The sequence below is a fragment of the Heptranchias perlo genome, chromosome 7 (assembly GCF_035084215.1).
Source record: "Heptranchias perlo isolate sHepPer1 chromosome 7, sHepPer1.hap1, whole genome shotgun sequence".
In the NCBI taxonomy this organism is placed as follows: domain Eukaryota; kingdom Metazoa; phylum Chordata; class Chondrichthyes; order Hexanchiformes; family Hexanchidae; genus Heptranchias; species Heptranchias perlo.
In genome coordinates this window covers 36,552,652-36,575,056 of record NC_090331.1, presented here as the reverse complement: position 1 = coordinate 36,575,056, position 22,405 = coordinate 36,552,652, and the positions used below count along the sequence as shown (strand labels likewise).

Sequence of the window (22,405 nt, the reverse complement as noted above, 5' to 3'; positions counted from 1 at the left end):
GAACATTAGAGGAGAGGTGAGAGTAGCTGAACTTGACATCAAGGCAGTATTCGACCGAGTATGGGACTAAGGAGCCCTAGCAAAACTGAAGTTTGTGGGGATCAAAGGAATTGCCCTCCAGTAGCTGAAGTTTTATCTCATGCAAAAGAAGATGGATGTGGTTGTTGGAGGCCAGTCATCACTGCCCTAGGACATCACTGCAGGAGGTCCTCAGGGAAGTGTCCTCAGTAAAACCATCTTCAACTGCTTTATCAATTACCTTCCCTCCATTATATGGTCAGGAGCAGGGCTGTTCGCTAATTATTTCACTGTGTTCAGCTCCACTCACAATTCCTCCAGTAATTAAGTAGTTCATGCCAACCTACAGCAGGGCATGGATAATATCCAGGCCTGGACTGACAAGTGGCAGGTATTATTCATATCACATAGGTTCCTTGTAATGACTATCTTGAACAAGAGAAAGCCCAGCCATCATCCTTTGACTCCTAAATTGACCAGAAGCTGAATTGGACCAGCCATATTAACACCAGGCCTACAAGGGAAGGGTAGAAGCTTGGTACTCTGCAGCAAGTGGCTGCAAGTCTCAAGTCAGAAGTGTGATGGAATACTAAGCACTTGCCCGATTAGACGTAATTACAACAACACAGAAGAAGCTCAATACCATCCAGGACAAAGCAGTTCATTGTTTGGTGCTTCTGTCATTGGAATCAATATCTACTGCATTAATTCACCAAGGTTATTTTAACAGCTCCTCTCTTCCCTGCCACTTCTATCGCCGAGAAGGACAAAAGCAGTGCCGAGGGAACACCATCACCTTTAAGTTCCCCTCCAAGTAAAGCCATACTGACTTGTATTCATCATCACTGGGTCAACTCCTGGAATGCCCTACCTTACACCTTTGTGGAGCACTATTACTACAAGGACTGCGGTGGTTCAAGGAGAAGGCCCACCAACACATTCTCAGGCAACTAGGGCTGGACAATAAATGCAGCCTTGCCAGCATCACCCACATCCTGAGAACAAATAAGAAAAAAAGCAGACTGTAAGAAAGCTGTAATGTGTTTCAAAATGCAAAGGTTTTGCTTGTGGTTGTTTTTTAGTACGATCATGAGCAACTGATGTGAACACAATTATTCGTTCCATAGTTGTGGTGTGACCTGAAGAAACTGAAAGAGATGTAAGTGAGTATTTCTAAATATTTATTGAAAAGTATAATCTCCTGTTATCATCTATTATTGTCAACCCAAATGATTTGGCACAGTTCCTCATAAGGACCAAGAATTAACTTAACCACAGGAAATAACTCAAATAAAACAACTCTCACCTATCAGTTAATATATAGACCTGGAATGGCCACAATTCCCAAACAGAATGTTGTTTTAGCGAGTGTATCTGATAAAGGAAAATAAAATGGAACTGAAATGAATCCACTGATATCCTCAGGTCAATGCCTGGCCAAGTTTCCACAGTCTCAAGAAGGAGCACTCTGATCTTTTAAGTTACAGAAATTAATGTATTTTTCATACTTGTAATCTTCATAGCCTGGAAATTACTGTCAGTTTACAGGTTTATACTGGCTTTAATTCAGGAAATTGTTTTAGTATTTGAGCTTGTGGTGACTATAATGATTGTGCTGTATGACAACCATGTTATGCTCATTAAAATTTGCAGATTATTGCTTGTTAAGGGAGGAGCTCACAAAACTCCAATCTTTATGCATCGTACATATGATACGTTAATTCCATACATATGAAATAAGAATTATAGCGGAGGCAGTTTCTCACATGCCAAATATCAGAAGGGAACTGCAGCAGTTTCATACAGAATGTGCAGATAGGAGGTTCACTACTCTGAGGGTTGCTTTCCTTGCTTCCCATTCACTTCATTTACTGGAGGAGGATGAGCAGTAGCATAGAAGGCTGCCAGAGATGTCAGATAGCACCAAAGGTGTACAGTCCAGACCTGCCTCTATGCCATCCATCAGATTTACAGGCCCAAGCACAACTACCTGGCAATGACTCAAGAACACTGTTTTAAAATTGCTGCAAATCATGGAGGAGGAAATCAAGTCAGAGCAGGAGGCAAACAGTGACCATGAGGATGTAACTCCTGAAACATCAGTGCAACCAGGAAACTTGGAACACCGAGTGCTCATTTAGCTAAATACTTGTATTGCCCATGAAAGGAATTATCCTGTCTACACGTCTACAATAAAGTGGCCCAAAGCATTTGCTGCAACAATGTCTTCTGCACTTCTTCAACTAACATCAATGCCCATCCCTTGCTGTGCTACTACCTTATTCTACATAATCAGGAATAAAGAGGTCAATGTGAACCCACTCTACCAGGCAGAAACAGGTGTTGGGGGACCTTTAAAATGGAGCATTGTGCCTTACTGCCCCCATTCCCACTGGAATCGTGATGGCCACCATTTTAACTGCTCACTGCAGTTAGGTGGCTGAGCGACCCCCCAGAATCAGTCATGAATTAATGCAAATCAAGGTCCTATTACATCAGTGGGATCCCAATTGCATTTTAAGCCAGGCCTGAGCAGGGAAGCCGCTGCAGCTTTCTCACTAGATGAAGGCAAGTCGACAGCTGTCAGGAAGGACAATGAGGCCCTCCAAGGTAAAACTGAAACGCTTTCCTTTGTTGAGCCAGGAGGAGTAGGAGCACTCCTCTGGGCCTCATAAGGAAAGCTGCAGCCTCCCCTTCCTGGGAACCCTCCCCGCCCACCCCTTCCCTTCCAGGAGACCCTCGTGAAACCACCTACCTGTGACTTATCTGCTTACTGGAAAGCCTTCCTTTTGTGCAGGCCAGCAGCCCCTGGCTGCCCAAATTTTCTCTCCCATTCGCCAGCCAGTTATTGTTTTCCGCCCAATAGGTTAAGTAGATTTTAAGGACCGTCTTAAAGGAGGACAAGGAGTTGGAGAGGTGGAGAGGTTTAGGGGGGAGATGTCCAGAGCATTGGGCCTAGATGGCTATATGCCAATGGTGGGGCGAATGAAGTGGGAGATGCACAAGAGGCCAGAGGCCAGAGGAACGCAGAGTTCCTGGAAGGGTGTAGGGCTGGAATACTCAAACAGGATCAAGGGCTTAAAGTTCCTGCGACCCCCTCCAGTCTTGCTGTGCTATTTTGTTATGTGCCATCTTGTCATTCAAGCAGATTAGAAGTAATCAGATTTTGCTACATTCAGTAATATATACAATGACATACACCTGGCCATCCTGCGGCACATCCTGTCCGACATGAAAGTAACATGTATCATGCAGTTTTCTTATCTTACAAGGATTTCTTGTGTTAAGCTCCTTTGAAAAAAATTCTGACAACAGTTTCAGTTCTAAGTTGCTGTTTGTATTTGTCTCATGTTGCAGGATGGCCATGTATGGCAAGCTTTAGTGGGCTGTTTCTGTCTTAGCTCTTAGGAATGCTTAAGATGGGTCAGCAAAAAATGAATTACAGTTTATGAGAGTACACTTTGACATGCAAAGTGAAGGTAGGTACTTGGCATGAAAAACTATATTGCAGTCTTAACTTTGGCAACTTTTCTTCAGGTCTGTATCCCATCCTGCTGGGTCCTATAATAACATTGATTCTATTAGCAATCTGTTCCCATGGCTGCTGAACCAGTCTTTTTTGAGGAAGGTGTTTTTATGTCCCATACAGGACAGCCCCCCTTTTCCACACTTCACAAATAAGCACCTCTAGTGTTTGGTTGGCAAATGTAACGATACTTGCTCTGGTTGCCTCCATTGCTACAGGAATATTGCATTGCTAGCCCCTGGGTTGCTCGCTCCTACATAAATCTCCTGCAGAGATTCAAACGCCCACTTAATCAATTTAAATGTTGCTCAGCAATATAATCAATCTTGGCACTCCATCAGACTAACAGCTGTGCAGCTAAGAGATTTCACAATTTGCATACACTGCTAAAAGCAGAATCATTGGAGGGTGGGGTTAACTGTCAGGTGAGAATTCACTCAAAAAACCCAAAGTTAAACCAGCAGAAATTTCCAGATTCATAATTGTATATATGTTAAAACATTTAAATATATGTATAACATCATGTTGCTATTATACCATTATTTTCATGCATTGACACAATGATGTAATGTTACAGCATTGATATTTCACCTTGAGTGGTTATAGCATCATTAAGTCAAAATAACTTGATATGAGGAACCTACATGCTCCTCATATTTATCCTGCCTTTTGAAAATGATAACTAAAGGAAGTTTTAAAAGGCTGTTCATTACAGTTTAAACATTGCCATCATTATCTGGTAACTATTGAGCAAAAATAGATTCAATAAGAAAACAATTGTATTAGCAGGTTTATTTACAATGTAAACTCACATCATTAAAAGTGGAATGTGAAACGACAATAGGCCTGCCTATCATTAATGAATAGAATGAAACTTAGTCGCCTGTCAATGGGAGTGAAAAGTCGATTGATGCAAGGTGAAGTTAATGAGCTCAAAGGACTTCACACCTGAGGAATGTCACCGAATTAGTTTTAGATATGATGATTCTTTCCCAAGTAGTTTTTGTAGAAACCCTTGTAAAAGTAACATTAATTTAAGTAAAGTTTAATTTCTATTTACAAAAGTCCACAGCTGATATTTGCCTTAAATGTGCCACTAATTTGGCAATCTGGCTCAGTCTTTTGCTGAGGGAGAGCAATCTTTTACAACCAGGATTGAAGTACATTATTAGGATAATATTGGGGATGCTCAATGTGGTTTCTGGCCAATCCCAAATTTCTAATTGTTGATGGATATGAACTGGGAATGTTCCAAGTACTGTCATCAAAGCTTGAGGGCTGCAGAAATGTATCAACAAGCAAGGCTGTAATCTTAAAGAAAGAGGATAAAAAACCTAAAAATGCTGGAAATCTGAAACAAAAACCAAAAATGAAATCAAATTATCAATCAAGAGATATCATGTGTGACTAACAATTTATTTAATATGACAAGAAAACATTCATCTTAAAAAAGTACAAAAAGTATTTTTGTATATGCTAGTTTAAAAGCTGCAAAGAACATTACGTTTTTGAAGAGGTGATGTGCACATATAAAAATTACACAATCAGGTTTATAAACTTGAAGAACACCACATGGAAAAGTTCATTCAATGGTAACTAGGATCATTAAAATAAACCACTTTCTGTCTGAGCATGTTAAAAATGAAGTGGAACATGACTGCAGGACAATTAAAATGACATGTTTATTACTGAGACTAAGGGCAGGATGTCCAGCAAAATACAGTAGTACTCTTCAGTTTTATTTTTCATCTCTGTAAACCTGATTTTGAGTCCAGCTTGTGCTTCTCTTTTCAGATTGCTTTTTTAAGAATTACCATTAATTCTTAGCTACCATAGGGTAGAATCCTATGATTTCTGTTACCATCAGCTAATTGTGGGTTCCTGTCCCAGCACAGACTTGACTCTTTGCATTGTCAATGCTCTTCTACATAAAAGATATGAAATATGGTGGCATAGTGCCATCAGCACTTCAGGACCAAAGCCCATGCATTAGAATATTATTGGCAGAACTTAACACACTATTCATTATGTTGACCCAATTCCTTCCTCAGTGGCATAGCACTAAACCAAAACACTGGCTCAAAAGTTGGGGCTGATACCCAAATCTATTTGATGACAGCAAAACAATATTGTAGCACAACTTTTTTTTAACTCACTGTTATGGTCTAGTCTGTGGTGGTCATAATAGGGCTGGAGGGCAGTAGTCGGAGGGCACTACTACTCCTAATTCAGTAATTCCATCACCATCCCTGGGTATGTCCTGTCCCACCGGCAGGACAGACCCACCAGAGGTGGCGGTACAGTGATATACAGTCAGGAGGGAGTGACCCTGGGAGTCCTCAACATTGACTCCGGACCCCATGAAATCTCATGGCATCAGGTCAAACATGGGCAAGGAAACCTCCTGCTGATTACCACCTCCCGCCCTCCCTCAGTTGATGAGTCAGTCCTCCTCCATGTTGAGCACCACTTGGAGAAAGCACTGAGGGTAGCAAGGGTACAGAATGTACTCTGGGTGGGGGACTTCAATGTCCATCACCAAGAGTGACTTGGTAGCAGCACTACTGACCAATCTTGCTGAGTCCTGAAGGACATAGCTGCCAGACTGGGCCTAGGGCAGGTGGTGCGCGAACCAACACAAGGGAAAAAACTACTTGACCTCATCCTCACCAAACTACTTGTCGCAGATGCATCGGTCCATGACAGTATTGGTAGGAGTGGCCACCGCAGAGTCCTTGTGAAGACAAAGTCCCGTCTTCACACTGAGGATACCATCCAACATGTTGTGTGGCACTACCACCGTGCTAAATGGAATAGATTCAGAACAGATCTAGCAGCTCAAAACTGGGCATCCATGAGGCGCTGTGGGCCATCAGCAGCAGCAGAATTGTATTCCAGCACAATCTGTAACCTCTTGGCCCGGCATATTCCTCACTCTACCATTGCCAACAAGCCAGGGGATCAACCCTGGTTCAATGAGGAGTGTAGAAGAGCATGCCAGGAGCAGCACCAGGTGCACCTAAAAATGAAGTGCCAACCTGGTGAAGCTACAATACAGGACTACATGCTTGCTAAAACAGCGGAAGCAACATGCTACAGACAGAGCTAAGCGATTCCACAACCAACGGATCAGATCAAAGCTGTGCAGTTCTGCCACATCCAGTCGTGAATGGTGGTGGACAATTAAATAACTAACGGGAGGAGGAGGATCTGTAAACATCCCCATCCTTAATGGTGGCAGAGTCCAGCACGTGAGTGCAAAAGACAAGGTTGAAGCGTTTGCAACCAGCTTCAGCCAGAAATGCCGAGTGGATAATCCATCACGGCCTCCTCCCAATATCCCCACCATCATAGAAGCCAGTCTTCAGCCAATTCGATTCACTCCACGTGATATCAAGGTACAGCTGAGTGCACTGGATACTACAAAGGCTATGGGCCCCGACAACATCCCAGCTGTAGTGCTGAAGACTTGTGCTCCAGAACTAGCCGCGCCTCTAGCCAAACTGTTCCAGTACAGCTACAACACTGGCATCTACCCGGTAATGTAGAAAATTGTCCAGGTATGTCCCATCCATGAAAAGCAGGACAAATCCAATCTGGCCAATTACTGCCCCATCAGTCTACTCTCAATCATCAGCGAAGTGATGGAAGGTGTTGTCGACAGTGCTATCAGCGGCACTTACTCACCAATAGCCTGCTCACCGATGCTCAGTTTGGGATCCACCAGGACCACTCGGCTCCAGACCTCATTACAGCCTTGGTCCAAACATGGACAAAAGAGCTGAATTCCAGAGGTGAGATGAGAGTGACTGCCCTTGACATCAAGGCAGCATTTGACCGAGTGTGGCACCAAGGAGCCCGAGTAAAATTGAAGTCAATGGGAATCAGGGGGAAAACTCTCCAGTGGCTGGAATCATACCTAGCAAAAAGGAAGATGGTAGTGGTTGTTGGAGGCTAATCATCCCCAGGAAATTGAAGACTTGTGCTCCAGAACTAGCCGCGCCTCTAGCCAAACTGTTCCAGTATAGCTACAACACTGGCATCTACCCGGTAATGTAGAAAATTGTCCAGGTATGTCCTGTCCAGGAGTTCCTCAGGGCAGTGCCCTTGGCACAACCATCTTCAGCTGCTTCATCAATGACCTTCCCTCCATCATAAGGTCAGAAATCGGGATGTTTGCTGATGATTACATAGTGTTCAGTTCCATTCGCAACCCCTCAGATAATGAAGCAGTCCGTGCCTGCATGCAGCAAGACCTGGACAACATTCAGGCTTGGGCTGATAAGTGGCAAGTACCATTCGCACCAGATAAGTGCCAAGCAATGATCATCTCCAACAAGAGAGAGTCTGACCACCTCCCCTTGACATTCAACGGCATTACCATCGCCGAATCCCTCACCATCAACATCCTGGGGGTCACCATTGACCAGAAACATAACTGGACCAGCCATATAAATACTGTCGCTACAAGAGCAGGTCAGAGGCTGGGTGTTCTGTGGCGAGTGACTCACCTCCTGACTCCACAAAGCCTTTCCACCATCTACAAGGCACAAGTCAGGAGTGTGATGGAATACTCTCCACTTGCCTGGATGAGTGCAGCTCCAACAACACTCAAGAAGCTCTGCACCATCCAGGACAAAGCAGCCCGCTTGATTGGTACCCCATCCACCACCCTAAACACTCACTCCCTTCACCACCGGCGCACCGTGGCTGCAGGGTGTACCATCTACACGATGCACTGCAGCAACTCGGCAAGGCTTCTTCGACAGCACCTCCCAAACCCGCGACCTCTACCACCTAGAATGACAAGGACAGCAGGCACATGGGAACAACACCACCTGCACGTTCCCCTCCAGGTCACACACCATCCCTACTTGGAAATATACCGCCGTTCCTTCATCATCGCTGGGTCAAAATCCTGGAACTCCCTACCTAACAGCACTGTGTGAGAACCGTCACCACACGGACTGCAGCAGATCAAGAAGGCGACTCACCACCACCTTCTCAAGGGCAATTAGGAATGGGCAATAAATGTTGGCCTTGCCAGCGACGCCCACATCCCATGAACGAATAAAAACAAAATCTGTTTTCTGACAGGACAATAAAGAAAGTAAAGCATTTCAAATGGTTAGTGCATTGATGCCTCAACTGTTATTGCATTGTTGGGTACTCCTCTAAAATTGTCTTGAGGATGCATAGTTAATGTCTAAGTTTTATACTAAAGGTGTGAGTGGCATCATTTGTTGAAATCACTATTGTACCAACTCATTCCCCCGCATATTTTATCACTTTCAATTTTTGATTTTTTTTCTAATTTATCCTATTTTGTGAAACATTGCTGACTGATCGCTAGCTTACAGTCTTTGAAATTTTGTTTCAAGAAACCTATTCAGGGAGTTACAAATAAAAAAGATTCATATAAAAAGTATAAATGAGTCGGCTTTTAAGAGGAGGCTTAAGTGTATGAAAAAGAACATTGTCCTGATTTTTTAGAATGTGGATGGTGTAGGTCAAACAAAGGTATTGAATGAACGATGCAGATCTACTGCATGATTTCTACATGTTTCTGTTGATAAAAATATTTTTGCTTATCCAGCCTTCAGTGGAACATACACTGATTGGCCCTTGCTGGTGAACAAACAGTACTGTCAGGTTCTGCAGAACAAATTCAACTTATTTCTTTAAAGATTATTATTATTTGTTTAAATAGGTTTAGAAATGATCTGGAAAGTAGGCCAGCACTTCGTTCATGTTTTTTTTCACAATTTCTTTTAATTTGGTTCAGTTTAAGTCACTGTTCTTAAGTGCTTCTGACTATAACTTTTAACAGTGGATACAAAATTAGCATGCACTATGTTGTATTATTGTAAACAATTCTCTACATTAGGTAAGTAGTGAATAGCAAAGTTCAAAGTGAGTAACTGAGAACTGCAATTCAAAGAACGATCAAGAAACATGGTGAAACTATAAAAGAACCTTTTAAGTGGTACTTTCCAGAAATATTATTTTTAAACCTGAGTAAAGTTTATACTGGCAATATTGCCTACTGTTCAATTGCAGTTTTCTTCATATTAGACCTTTAATTTCTATATTTAATTAGGACACTAGTTATCAATAACTCATATCAATATATTCTGAAAATGGAACTGCAGGCAACCCCGGCTCAGTTATTTATAATTTAATATCTGCACTTTGTGCCTTCAAGTCTTGCACTTTTAGTTTAAGCAAATAGTATATTTATATAAATTTTGGCAACAATCCCTATTTCATGTTTTTGTTTAGAAACCTAATCCATGATTATATTTGGCTTATGAAAGAAATGCATGGGTTCCATTTTAGTTGGGAAAATGAGCTGTTTTTAATCAGTTTTATTTCACTCTAGTATTGTCTCATCCAAAGTTTTTGAAGTTTATATTTTGATGTTTTGCATTTGCCTCAGTAACATCTGGAACTCTTTCATAAATGCGCAATCTTTCTTTTTTATGTTTGTGCAGCTTTATTAAATCATCGAAGGCTTAATTTGCAGTTCATCATCTGGATTTAATTAAAGTTAATATGAATGATGTGGCAGTCAGAATGGAGCTATGGGGGGGGGGTGGGGGGGAAGGGGATTGGGACACAACTTACTCCAAGAAGTTAATGTTCTTCCTGATAGAAGATTAGAATCTTACTTGGTCAATCTTAGCCTCTTTCTGCTCCAAATTGCCTCTTATATATAACCGCTGATACAAAACTGTGTCTGATTTCCTCACAAGATATGGATTGAACTATGCAAGGTTCAAATAGGGCCATAAAGAGAAGCGCAGAGTTAAAGTGTCTTAACAGCCATAACAGATTAGCAGATGTGGAATGGCAAACAAGTTCTGATCCTTTTTAAAATGGATTTCTATTGATGAATCTCTGAGATTTCTGGTGTGTATAATAGTTCAAAACATTTTTTGATTCTGATGCTGTTTGGAACTTCTCTGACCACTACTGGCTCTGTAGTTTGAAAGTTCACTTTCGTAACACTGAATGAATCCAACATGTGACTTTAAAAGAGGGAAATAAACAGCTATGGAAACTCACATAGAACAAGTCCATGTAATAACATGTTGAACACTATCAAAACCAATTGGTCCAAGCATGTGGTTTTGGATAACTCTTGATTTTATGCTGACCACTGGGGGACCAAAGCATTTATACTTAACTTTACAAAAGAAGAGTTTTTCAGATGTGTTCGCCTGTCTATTTTCCAAGTAATTTAAGTCACAAATTCTACCGAATCTTTTTCTATCAGTCCTATCTTATCCTCCCCTCCCCTCTCTTTTCCTCTCCTCCTCTCCATTGCTGTGGTTAGGGGCAGATGTAAGATATGCCAATTTTGTTAAATTTGATTTAAAAAAAAGTTTTGTTAACCATGTGGTTTTTTTTTTAAGTGTTCCTATATCATACTGTCTGTTCATATCATTATATTGCAATTGTGAAAGCTTACATGAAAATAAATATCATTGAGATTCTTCTGCAAAATGATACAGCCCCTTTAATACAGCTTCATTGTTAAAAACGTAATATAGTTTTGTTTTGCTTTTTTGTTTAAAATATAATCAGTATCAGCTGCACGAAGGCTACATGTGGATTTCTTGTTTCTGGGAGCTTATATTTCTTTGTTTTGCAGTTTTGAATACCCTTGTCTTCACAAGTTTCTTGGAGACAAACCTGTGCAAATGGTGCGACTATACTAACCCAATATGCGAGCACAATGTGTGTTACAGCAATTGTACCTTGAACTCCTACTGTGAGAGTTCAGAGGAAATATGCGTTGCCATATGGTAAGTGTTAATTGTAGTTTTAGATTCTGTGCACATGTCTTTTGTGTGAATTATCTGAAGTTAACAACATTATGGTGAATTGTCATTTTCCTTATACACAAATATATCCATAAATTTTTAGTAATGTTCTAAACTCACCCTCTCTCTGCATATCTAGAAGGTTTTGGTCTTTATCAGCATGAATGGCCTTTATCTAAATCAACATAAATTACATTTTTTTGTTATTGTTATGATTGGCTTCCTAATAAGTCCTTCTTTTCAAACAACTAAAATTTTCTGAAATATTGAAGCAGTTGTATTCCCCAGAATATAATATTTACATTAGAAACTGCAAGCTACAGTAAGATGTTTTTAGAGAGGCCCATTGTGTCACCAGAATTCATTAGTGACATGATGCATTTTGCTTTCTGGAAATCTTACCTTGTTATCTGAAGAAAATGATATAAAAAGGCTTGTGGTAATTGCTTCCTGCTGAATAAAATGTCCCATTAAAGCAAAGTGTTCCAAATGAGACAATGCACTTACCATGGTCAACTGTTAATTTAGTAGTTGCAGAACGCATGAAAATTCTTAATATGGGAAGAAAAGCTCCTGAAAATTAACAATTTCATTATTTTGTATCAAAAAATATTCCTATTAAAATTAGATTATAAAGGCATTTTCTGAACTCCTCCATTTTCTCAGTGGGTAAATGCACTGTATGGTAAAGTAGTGGTCATACAAAACACAAAGATTCCAACTGCAATCTCTGGTCTACAATATTAGCTGACATCAGTAAGAGCAGAGATGGGCCTCTCTGTGCTCCTGCCCTTTGCCCAGTGATACAGTTGGATAATGTGTGAACATTCACTGTGAAGACTTACAAATGATGAATGGCTACATGAATAATTGGCTTCAGGAGAGATGGGAAGTAAATGGGAAAGAAGTTTAAAAAAACAGTTGATCAGGAGCTTCAGGGATTTTTCCTCTTCTCATTTAGTAATTGTATTTTTTATTTAAATGTTTTAGTTATTTTCTATATATTTAACATTTCTGGACAAGTAGGTGGACAGTTGATCTCCTCGCAGGTTTCAATGCTACTCTGCAACTGGACACTAGGAGATGCACAACTACAGTTTCTCTGTAGTAAAGCATTTTGCTTCCACTCAACTTTCTTTCCTAGGAATAGCATTCCTTATTCATTATTTTCATTTAAAGATTGTTTCTTTGCCATTTTGCTCCTACATGATTAGTTTACTTTTCATCTCCCACATAAGTATCCCTTATACCACACACCACAGAGTGGGCAGACAAGCTACACCTAGGTCTCCATTTTAAGTGTATTTTCCCCTCTCCTTTTTGATCTCACCCTGGCAGGAATCATAGCTACCAGAAAGAGTGGGGGGGGGGGGGGGTGGTTGGTGGAGGGGAGGATAGGCAACCTCTTCTTAGGCCCCTTTGCAAGAACTGCTGTTTATCCAACTACCAGAAATTACCCAAAGTGGCCTGGGATGATATGCCCTCCAATATTTCCTTGAATACGGTAAAACATTTGGCTTTTCCCGAACAGCTTTGCCCCATCACTCCATGGACAGCACCATTGGAGCACCAATACACTTCCCACCACATTGTCCCAGTAAGAAATATTTCAACAAATTCTTGCACTAGTTGCTTTCTACTCATAATTATCTTTCTTATTAACATATTCCTCCCAAAATAACAAAATGCACAAATTATTGTTTTATGTTGATGAATGAGAAATGGTCAATCATTTTTCTGAACTTTGCTACTTTGTATTTAATTGTCAACATGACATTTCAATAAACCTTTGCCATTTCCCATAGGAAGAAGGACAATGAATCCACAAGTGTTCAAACTATGTGTCACTATCCACATTTACCAGTGGAGGACATAATAATCACAACTTACAATACAACGGTTTGTATCATGACTGAACAGCCTGTAGGGAAAGGGATAGTGTATGTCTGTGGCTGTACGAAAGAACAGGAATGCAATGATAAACTTATATTTGAAGCTAAACTAAATGGTGAGTATATGCCTTTTTCTTAAAAAAAAATCCTTACTGACTATTTTATCTCATATATTACATTTATCTTTCCCTATTACCACACCTCCTTTCACAACCAGGAAGTTAGTAAATGCCTTACAAAATTGACAACAGACAAATATACAACCAAATTAAGTCTGGGTTATTTTATTTTGTTAATTTTTAAACAACACCGTCTACATGAAGTCATTTTACCAGGATTTAAACTAGGTTACATGTATTGTAAGCTGTATGTACATGCAGAATGAGTTTCCCCCTGTGAGTGAAACATTTTCTGCAGATAAAACTTTGATGACATTTTCTTCCAATCCCCCCTCCCCCCACCAAACTTGCACATGAAAATATTGTTGCCCCATATTCTCAGGGAAATGTCAGTGGGTGAGTTTAGAATTCACAAAGGAAACTGCACAAAAGCATCTCTCTCATCACCTCCCCTCCTCTCACTGCATACCGTTTCTGTCTAATCATATCCATGTACAATATTATTCATTCCTGGTAAAGTTTTCTTAACTATTTCTCTGCACTTGTATCCTAGGGATTTTTTTTTCCATATCATACTCTTCCAGCATGTGTTCAAACAGTTAAAGAATCACTTTACCTTCCAACATGTGGAAGCATTGCACAGCTGTAGATTGTTTCGTGGCCAATGAGGTCACCTTTGTGTTGTAGGTAGCTATGGGCTTTCCTATAACTTTAAATTACAAAGCACTCAGTGCTAATGAAGCAACATAAATTTATTCCATCAAGCAATGTGAATTTAAGTGCAACGTATAAATATTGTGATACTTTTGCACCCATATTAACATGGCCAAGGAGGAATGGCTGCATTCTTCTGTCAGATATAGAATTCATGACTGGCCTATAGTGCCTACCCATGATTTTAATACTTATGGGTTATTTGTAGAATATTTTATGTATCTCATAGTACAATGACTCCCTATAATATAGGAAGGTTATCTTATTCATTTTTTTTTCTATTTCCAGAATATCCAATACCACAAAGCAATGAGGTCATTCCTGTGGCAGTGTTGAGTCTACTTCCACCTATCCTGATTGCTTTCATGATAACAATGGCATTTTATCTCTTTCGCACTCGACAACAGAGAAAAGTGACCAAAGAGTGGCCCCAGAAACAGGTAGAGCACCGAAGCCTAACTAGGACCGATGATAGAAAAGCTGGAGAGTACGGTGGAAAATGTACTGTGGTGATTGATGATGGTCATTCTGACATCAGTGCAACATGTGCCAATAACATCAATCATAATAATGAACTGCTGCCCATTGAACTGGATGGCATGGTTGGAAAAGGAAGATTTGCAGAAGTATGGAAAGCAAAACTCAAACATAGTACATCAGGGCAATATGAGACTGTTGCAGTGAAAATCTTCCCTTGTGAAGAATATTCATCATGGAGAAGTGAAAAAAAGGTTTTTTCAGATGCTGATCTCAAACACGAGAGTGTGCTCCAGTTTCTCACAGCAGAGGAAAGAGGAAGAGGAATGGAAAAGCAATACTGGCTTATTACAGCCTATCACAGTGTGGGAAATCTACAAGATTTCCTCACCAATCACATTCTGACCTGGACAGAGATGTATATGATGACAGGATCCCTGGTTAATGGGGTTGCACATCTCCATAGTGACTATACTGTTTGTGGGACCCCAAAGATTCCTATATCTCACAGAGACATTAAGAGCACAAACATCCTAGTTAAAAACAAAAAGGAGTGTGTATTGTGTGACTTTGGGCTGGCTCTGCGGCTTGACCCATCTCTAACAGCCGATGACTTTGCCAATAGTGGCCAGGTGAGTCTAACATTACATTTCAAGCACAATCATGTAACATAAAGATGACTGATATAGCATGCAATGTCAGTTAGTAGATGAATGGGATGGCTTGGTTGTATTGTAATAAAACAGCTGAAATGCAGACTTTAAAACCCCTTTTTTTTCCCTATGTGTATAGATATAAATGCTATTTAGGCACAGGAATAACGTGGTTACATCCAACCAAACACAAAACTGAATTTGTATCCATTTCTGTATTTTTGTTTCCAATGCTGTAATGCAAGCACTCAGGAGTTTGACCATGGACTCAAGAGAAAGGCGGTGCCTAATCTGTGGAAAATTGTAGGCCCATAAATCAGGCGTTGGCAAAATTCCCAATATGTGCTTCCAACGTGCCATGCAGTGTGCCAGGAGCACTGGAGACAAAAACTTATCCCAAAGTGTGCACAGATAAGGTCCACTCAAGTCTCATCTATGTGCATAGGTCATTATTTTTGCCAAACATTTCCCCTCCTTCTCTCCTGAAGGTGCTTATTTTTGCTGACCTTTGTTCTACCTCACCCAAGTGGCCATCCTAATGTATAAGCCTAGGCAGAAAGTGTTGGCATGTTATTCAGCTGTGGAGGACATCACAGTGCAGTATGATTCTAATCAGAAATGGGAACTCTGGCTGATTTTTTCCCTCCAGAGCACACTGATGTAGTTTCCTTTCTGCTGCCTTGGCTGTCACCATTTTATTCAATAACGAGGGATTAAACCTGGGATCTTCCTGGTTTGTATGGTTCAGTATTATACCAGATGCTGTTGTTACCCATTGAGCTAGGGAGATCTTGCTTAAATTTATTTTTAGTGTCTATATTATTTGTATAGGGTTAATATAAATTAAGAAATCTGTCCCTAACAAATGAGTAGCATTTGTGCTCTAATATTAGGTGTTTCTTTTTCCAATGTCACGGTGTGTAAGCTGAAAACTTGTAAAATAACGGGCCAGGTCGGGGAGAGTGGAATTTCCCAGAAGTGCTGATGCTCTAAGGGGTAAACATATGGAAATAATGGAAATATCTCAGATTGCAAAAAAACAGTCAGATGTTTCAATCTCATAAATGTAAACAGCTGTATTCTGTGTATCGTGTGCATATCCAAGTGAAAAAACATGTTATCTAAATAATATGTACATCTTTAAAGGAAACTGGAAAAAACAGATAGCTGTTGCAATATTATTTCTAATTGTGATGCATCAGTTGATCAACTATGATGTGTATTTTTAAGTATTTCTATATTCAAGATTAGATTGTGTAGGTGGATGAAGGAAAAGGGTGTGAAAGGATATGAGAACAGTGCGAGTAGGATTATTTGCTCACACAGAGGGTAAATGCCGACACGGACTGGTTGGGCCGAATGTCCTTTCTTCCATGTTGTGACTTTTATGTGTTTCTACGGAGCAGCCACAATCTGCATTACTAGTACCTAGCCCTAGTCCGCAATTTCTGGGCCTGCAGTTGTAAATAAACTATCTCATTCTTGGATTTGGTGAAATTGCTAACTAAAGTAGTGAAAATTGCTGAATTTGCTCAAAAATTTTTGTGAAAACCAAGGAAAATCACTCATTTAGTATCACTCATTCGTCCTCCATGAGATTTTCTTTCTCCTCTCTAATCAATTCTACTCTTTAACTACAATAACAACTTGCATTTATATGGTGCCTTTAACGTAGAAAAATGCCTCAAGACCCTTCACAGAGACATAATTTTTTAAAAAATGGACCAAACCAAAAAAGGAGATATTAGAAGGGGTGACTAAAAGCTTGGTCAAAGATGTAAGTTTTAAGGAAGGCCTGGAAGATGGAGAGGCAGAGGGGTATGGAAAGGCATTCCAGAGCTGGGGACATGGATAGCTGAAGACATGGCTCTGGGTGGTGGGGTAAAGGGAGGGGTGTTTCACAAGAGGCTAGAATTGGAGGAATGGAGAGCTCAGGGGTATTGTAGGGCTGGAGGAGGTTGCAGAGATAGGGAGGGGTGAGGCACAAAGTGATGTAAATACAAGAATGAGAATTTAAATTTGTGGCATTGGGGGACTGGGAGCCAGTTCCCTTTCTATTTCATTAAAATTATTCTTTTACATTCCCAACCATTCTTTCTTCATTTCCTCTCTTAGTCTTTCTAATCTTTTTTTTGATTCCAAATATATTGTCTATTACGTGCTAATTTTTTTTGTATTAGCCTTAGATTTGTTATACGCTTCTTCTTTAAGTCTTGTTTTAATTTTCATTTCTCTATTCATCCAAGGAATTCTAGTTTTTGCTCAACCTCCTTTATTTCTTGTGGGGTTGTCTAGTTTGTACCTTAATCATCTCTTGTTTGAAAATTTTCTATTGTTTTCCCATGGTTTTATCTGCCAGTTTTTCTTTCTAATTTATCTGGGCTAGTTCCCTTTTAATCTTGTTGAAATTGCCTTTTTTCCAGTTAAGTAGCTTTGACCGTTCCCTCTCTTTTTCAGTTTAGTTTCACACAAGTTGTCATGTTGGGATTTGAATTCACAACCACTAAGTCGAGTATCATAACCACTATCCTACAGTTCCCTGTATAGGCCACTTCTGTCCCAGAACTGGCCTCAATATCCAAATTCATTCACGCTCAACTAATGAGCACCTGAGCACATTTACTCCTCCATCAGCATTTCAAGACAATAGGAAATAGTCTCGCCTTATATATCATTACTTATGTATCTTTGGTCGATAAATGCATCTCGCATGATCCTTGCACACGTTGATGTGCATAAACTGAGTTTACTGCCAAGTGTAAAGACTTAAATTTATAGAAATAGTGATTTACGTTGGATTTAATAGAAAACGGCATACTTATACATGAATTTGCAGTAAGCTATTTTATAGAATATCTGACTACTGTAAACCAGAAAAAAACACAAAAAATACATGCAAAAGCCATTGGCATGCACCTTCCTACCAACACACGCACATTTGTATAATGAGCTGTATAACATACTTTAAGACTTGAGATATCAAAGTGTCATATTTACTCCTTGCCATTAGATTTTTTTCAATTTTATCACGAGATGAGGATCAGAACAGTGCACACAAAACGGTCCTTCAGCTGAAGAGTTGTAATATTGCTATACATGGTCAAATCTTGTTGAAGGTATCATGTGATCCCATAAGGCCCAAAGGAAAGATGGCAACATTGAAAAGTGCCAAGTGTCAGATTAGGAACTGCAGCAGTTACCCAGGGCATCCTCTGCAAGGAAATATTGTCTGATGCAAGGAAATCTAAAGAGTGAGAAAATATATATTTAAAAAAGAATAGAAGATTATGTTTAGGTGCTATTTCAAAGGTTTTTAATCTGAAGATTGTACATTTGATTTTAGAAGATGTCTCATTCTATTGTGGTTGCTTATTCTTACTACATTCAATGTTCATAGATTGGTAAATATGCCTTGTCCACTACATAAGGAAACAGAAATTTGTTATCTTGTTGGACAGGTTGGCACTGCCAGGTATATGGCACCTGAAGTTCTAGAATCTCGTGTTAACCTGGAAGATCTTGAGTCATTTAAACAGATGGATATTTACTCAATGGCCCTGGTTTTATGGGAGATGGCTTCTCGATGTGAGGCCATTGGAGGTAAGATTAATGTCAGGCCATCAAATATATATTTGTTAAATGATACAAAGAAAATGCTATTGCATGCTAAACCAGAAGAGAAATGCAAATCTTGCAAACATTTTGTTTCTGATGTAAAACAAGTACAAAATCATATCCTGAAGGTTGGTTTTACATTGTAAATTATCCTGACACAGCTGTAGTACAATTCCTAATGTTTCTCATGGTTTCAGAGGAAAAGAATGCCAATATCATATCAGTATAGAAACATAGAAAATAGGAGCAAGAGTAGGCCATTCAGCCCTTCGGGCCTGCTCTGCCATTCAAAATGATCATGGCTGATCGTCTAACTCAGTACCCTGTTCCTGCTTTTCCCCATATCCCTTGATCCCTTTAGCATTAAGAAATATATCTATCTCCTTCTTGAATACATCTAATGACTTGGCCTCCACTGCCTTCTGTGGTAGAGAATTCCACAGGTTCACCACCCTCTGAGTGAAGAAATTTCTCCTCATCTCGGTTCTAAATGGCATACCCCGTATCCTGAGACTGTGACCCCTGGTTCTGGACTCCCCAGCCATTGGGAACATCCTCCCTGCATCTAGTCTGTCTAGTCCTGTTAGAATTTTATATATTTCGATGAGATCACCTCTCATTCTTCTAAACCCTAGTGAATATAGGCCTAGTTGACCCAATCTCTCCTTGTACGTCAGTTCTGCCATCCCAGGAATCAGTCTGGTAAACCTTCGTTGCATTCCCTCCATGGCAAGGACATCCTTCCTCAGATAAGGAGACCAAAACAGCACACAATACTCCAGATGTGGTTTCACCAAGGCTCTGTATAACTGCAGTAAGACAACCCTGCTCCTGTACTCAAATCCTCTTGCAATGAAGGCCAACAAACCATTCGCCGTCCTAACTGCTTGCTGCACCTAAATGCTCGCTTTCAGCGACTGGTGTACAAGGACAACCAGGTCTCGTTGCACCGCCCCTTTTCCTAATCTATCACCATTCAGATAATAATCTGCCTTTCTGTTTTTACAACCAAAGTGGAAAACCTCACATTTATCCACGTTATACTACATCTGCCATGTTCTTGCCCACTCACCCAACTTGTCTAAATCACATTGGAGCCTCTTTGCATCCTCCTCACAGCTCACATTCCACCCCAGCTTTGTGTCATCTGCAAACTTGGAAATGTTACATCTAGTTCCCTCATCCAAATCATTGATATATATTGTGAATAGCTGGGGCCCAAGCACTGATCCCTGCGGTTCCCCACTAGTCACTGCCTGCCACCCGGAAAAAGACCCGTTTATTCCTACTTTCTGTTTCCTGTCTGTCAACCAATTCTCAATCCATGCCAGTATATTCCCCCTAATCCCATGTGCTTTAATTTTGCACACTAACCTCTTGTGTGGGACCTTATCAAAAGCCTTCTAAAAATCCAAATACACACATCCACTGGTTCTCCCTTATCTATTCTACTAGTTACATCCTCAAAAAACTCCAGTAGATTTGTTAAGCATGATTTCCCTTTCATAAACCCATGCTGACTTTGTCCAATCCCGTTAATGCCCTCCAAGTGTTCTGTTATCACTTCTTTTATAATAGACTCTAGCATTTTCTCCACTACTGATGTTAGGCTAACTGGCCTGTAATTCCCTGTTTTTTCTCTCCCTCCTTTTTTAAATAGTGGGATCACATTTGCCACCCTCCAATCTGTAGGAACTGTTCCAGAGTCTATAGAATTTTGGAAGATGATTACCAATGCATCCACTATTTCCAGGGCCACTTCCTTTAGTACTCTGGGATGTAGATTATCAGGCCCTGGGGATTTGTCAGCCTTTAGCACCATTAATTTCCCTAGCACTATTTTTTTTACTAATACTGGTTTCCTTCAGTTCCTCCCTCTCACTAGACCCTTGGTTCCCTAACATTTCTGGCAGGTTATTTGTGTCCTCCTATGTGAAGACAGAACCAAAGTATGTCTTTAATTGTTCTGCCTTTTCTTTGTTCCCCATTATAATTTTCCCCATTTCTGAATGTAAGGGATCTATATTTGTCTTCACTAATCTTTTTCTCTTGACATATTTATAGAAGCTTTTACAGTCAGTCTTTATGTTCCCTGCTAGTTTACTCTCATACTCTATTTTTCCCCTCTTAATCAATCTCTTTGTCCTCCTTTGCTGAATTCTGAACCGTTCCCAATCCTCAGGCTTGCCGCTTTTTCTGGCAATTTTATATGTCTCCTCTTTGGATCTAATACTATCCCTAATTTCTTTTGTAAGCCATGGTTGAGCCACCTTTCCTGTTTTATTTTTGCGCCAGACAGGAATGAATAATTGTTGTAATTCCTGCACACGTTCTTTACATATTAGCCATTACCTCTCCAGCGTCATCCGTTTTAGTAAAGTTCCCCAATCTATCATGGCCAACTCGCACCTCATACTTTCATAATTTCCTTTATTTAGATTCAGGACCCTAGTTTCGGATTCAGCTATTTCACTCTTCATCTTAATGAGGAATTCTATCATGTTATGGTCGCTCTTCCCTAAGGGACCCCGCACAACAAGATTGTTAATTAATCCTTTCTCATTGCACAATACCCAGTCTAGGATCGCCTGTTCTCTAGTTGGTTCCTCAATGTATTGGTCTAGAAAACCATCACATACACACTCCAGGAATTCCTCCCCCACAGTATTATTGCTAATTTGGTTTGACCAATCTACATGTATATTAAAGTCACCCATGATTATAGTTGTACCCTTCTTGCATGTGTCTCTAATTTCCTGTTTGATGCCCTCCCCTACATCTCCACTACTGTTTGGGGATCTATAGACAACCCCCACCAATGTTTTCTGCCCCTTGGTGTTTCTTAGCTCCACCCATACAGATTCCACATTGTGATTTTCCAAGCTAATATCCTTCCTCACTATTGCATTGATTTCCTCCTTTACTAACAACGCTATCCCATCTTCTTTCCCTTTTTGCCTGTCCTTCCTAAATATTGAATACCCCTGGATGTTCAGTTCCCATCCTTGGTCACCCTGCAGCCATGTCTCCGTAATCGCAATTATATCATAACCGTTAATATCTATCTGCGCTGTTAATTCATCTACCATATTGCGAATGCTCCGCGCATTAAGACACAATGTCTTTAGACTTGTCTTTTTAAGATTGCTAGTCATCTTAGTTTTATTTTGCACTATGGTCCTATTTGTTTTTTGTCCTTGTTTTCTCTGCCTTCCACTATTGCTTCTTCCCTTTCTGTCTTTTGTTTCTATCCTTGTTTCCCCCTCCTCTGTCTCCCTGCTCAGGTTCCCATCCCCCTGCCATTCTAGTTTAAACCTTCCCCAACAGCACTAGCAATCAACCCTGCGAGGACATTGTTCCCGGTCCTGCTCGGGTGTAACCCCACTTGTACAGGTCCCACCTTCCCCAGAACCGGTCCCAATGTCCCAGGAATCTAAATCCCTCCCTCCTACACCATCCCTGCAGCCACGCATTCATCTGGTCTATTCTCCTGTTCCTATACTCACTAGCACGTGGCACTGGTAGTAATCCTGAGATCATTACCTGTCGTTGGTACCGATAT

General features: G+C 40.3%; 1 protein-coding gene across 1 annotated transcript in view; it reads left to right on the top strand.

Annotated features, from left to right (window-relative positions):
• The window catches only part of tgfbr2l (transforming growth factor beta receptor-like), a 47,067-nt gene that overhangs the window by 16,536 nt on the left and 8,126 nt on the right, over nt 1-22,405 (top strand). The window contains exons 2-5 of the mRNA XM_067986771.1: nt 11,202-11,355; nt 13,179-13,381; nt 14,387-15,207; nt 18,687-18,828. Coding sequence (XP_067842872.1) covers nt 11,202-11,355; nt 13,179-13,381; nt 14,387-15,207; nt 18,687-18,828 — 1,320 coding nt within the window. The remainder of the gene's footprint in view (nt 1-11,201; nt 11,356-13,178; nt 13,382-14,386; nt 15,208-18,686; nt 18,829-22,405) is intronic.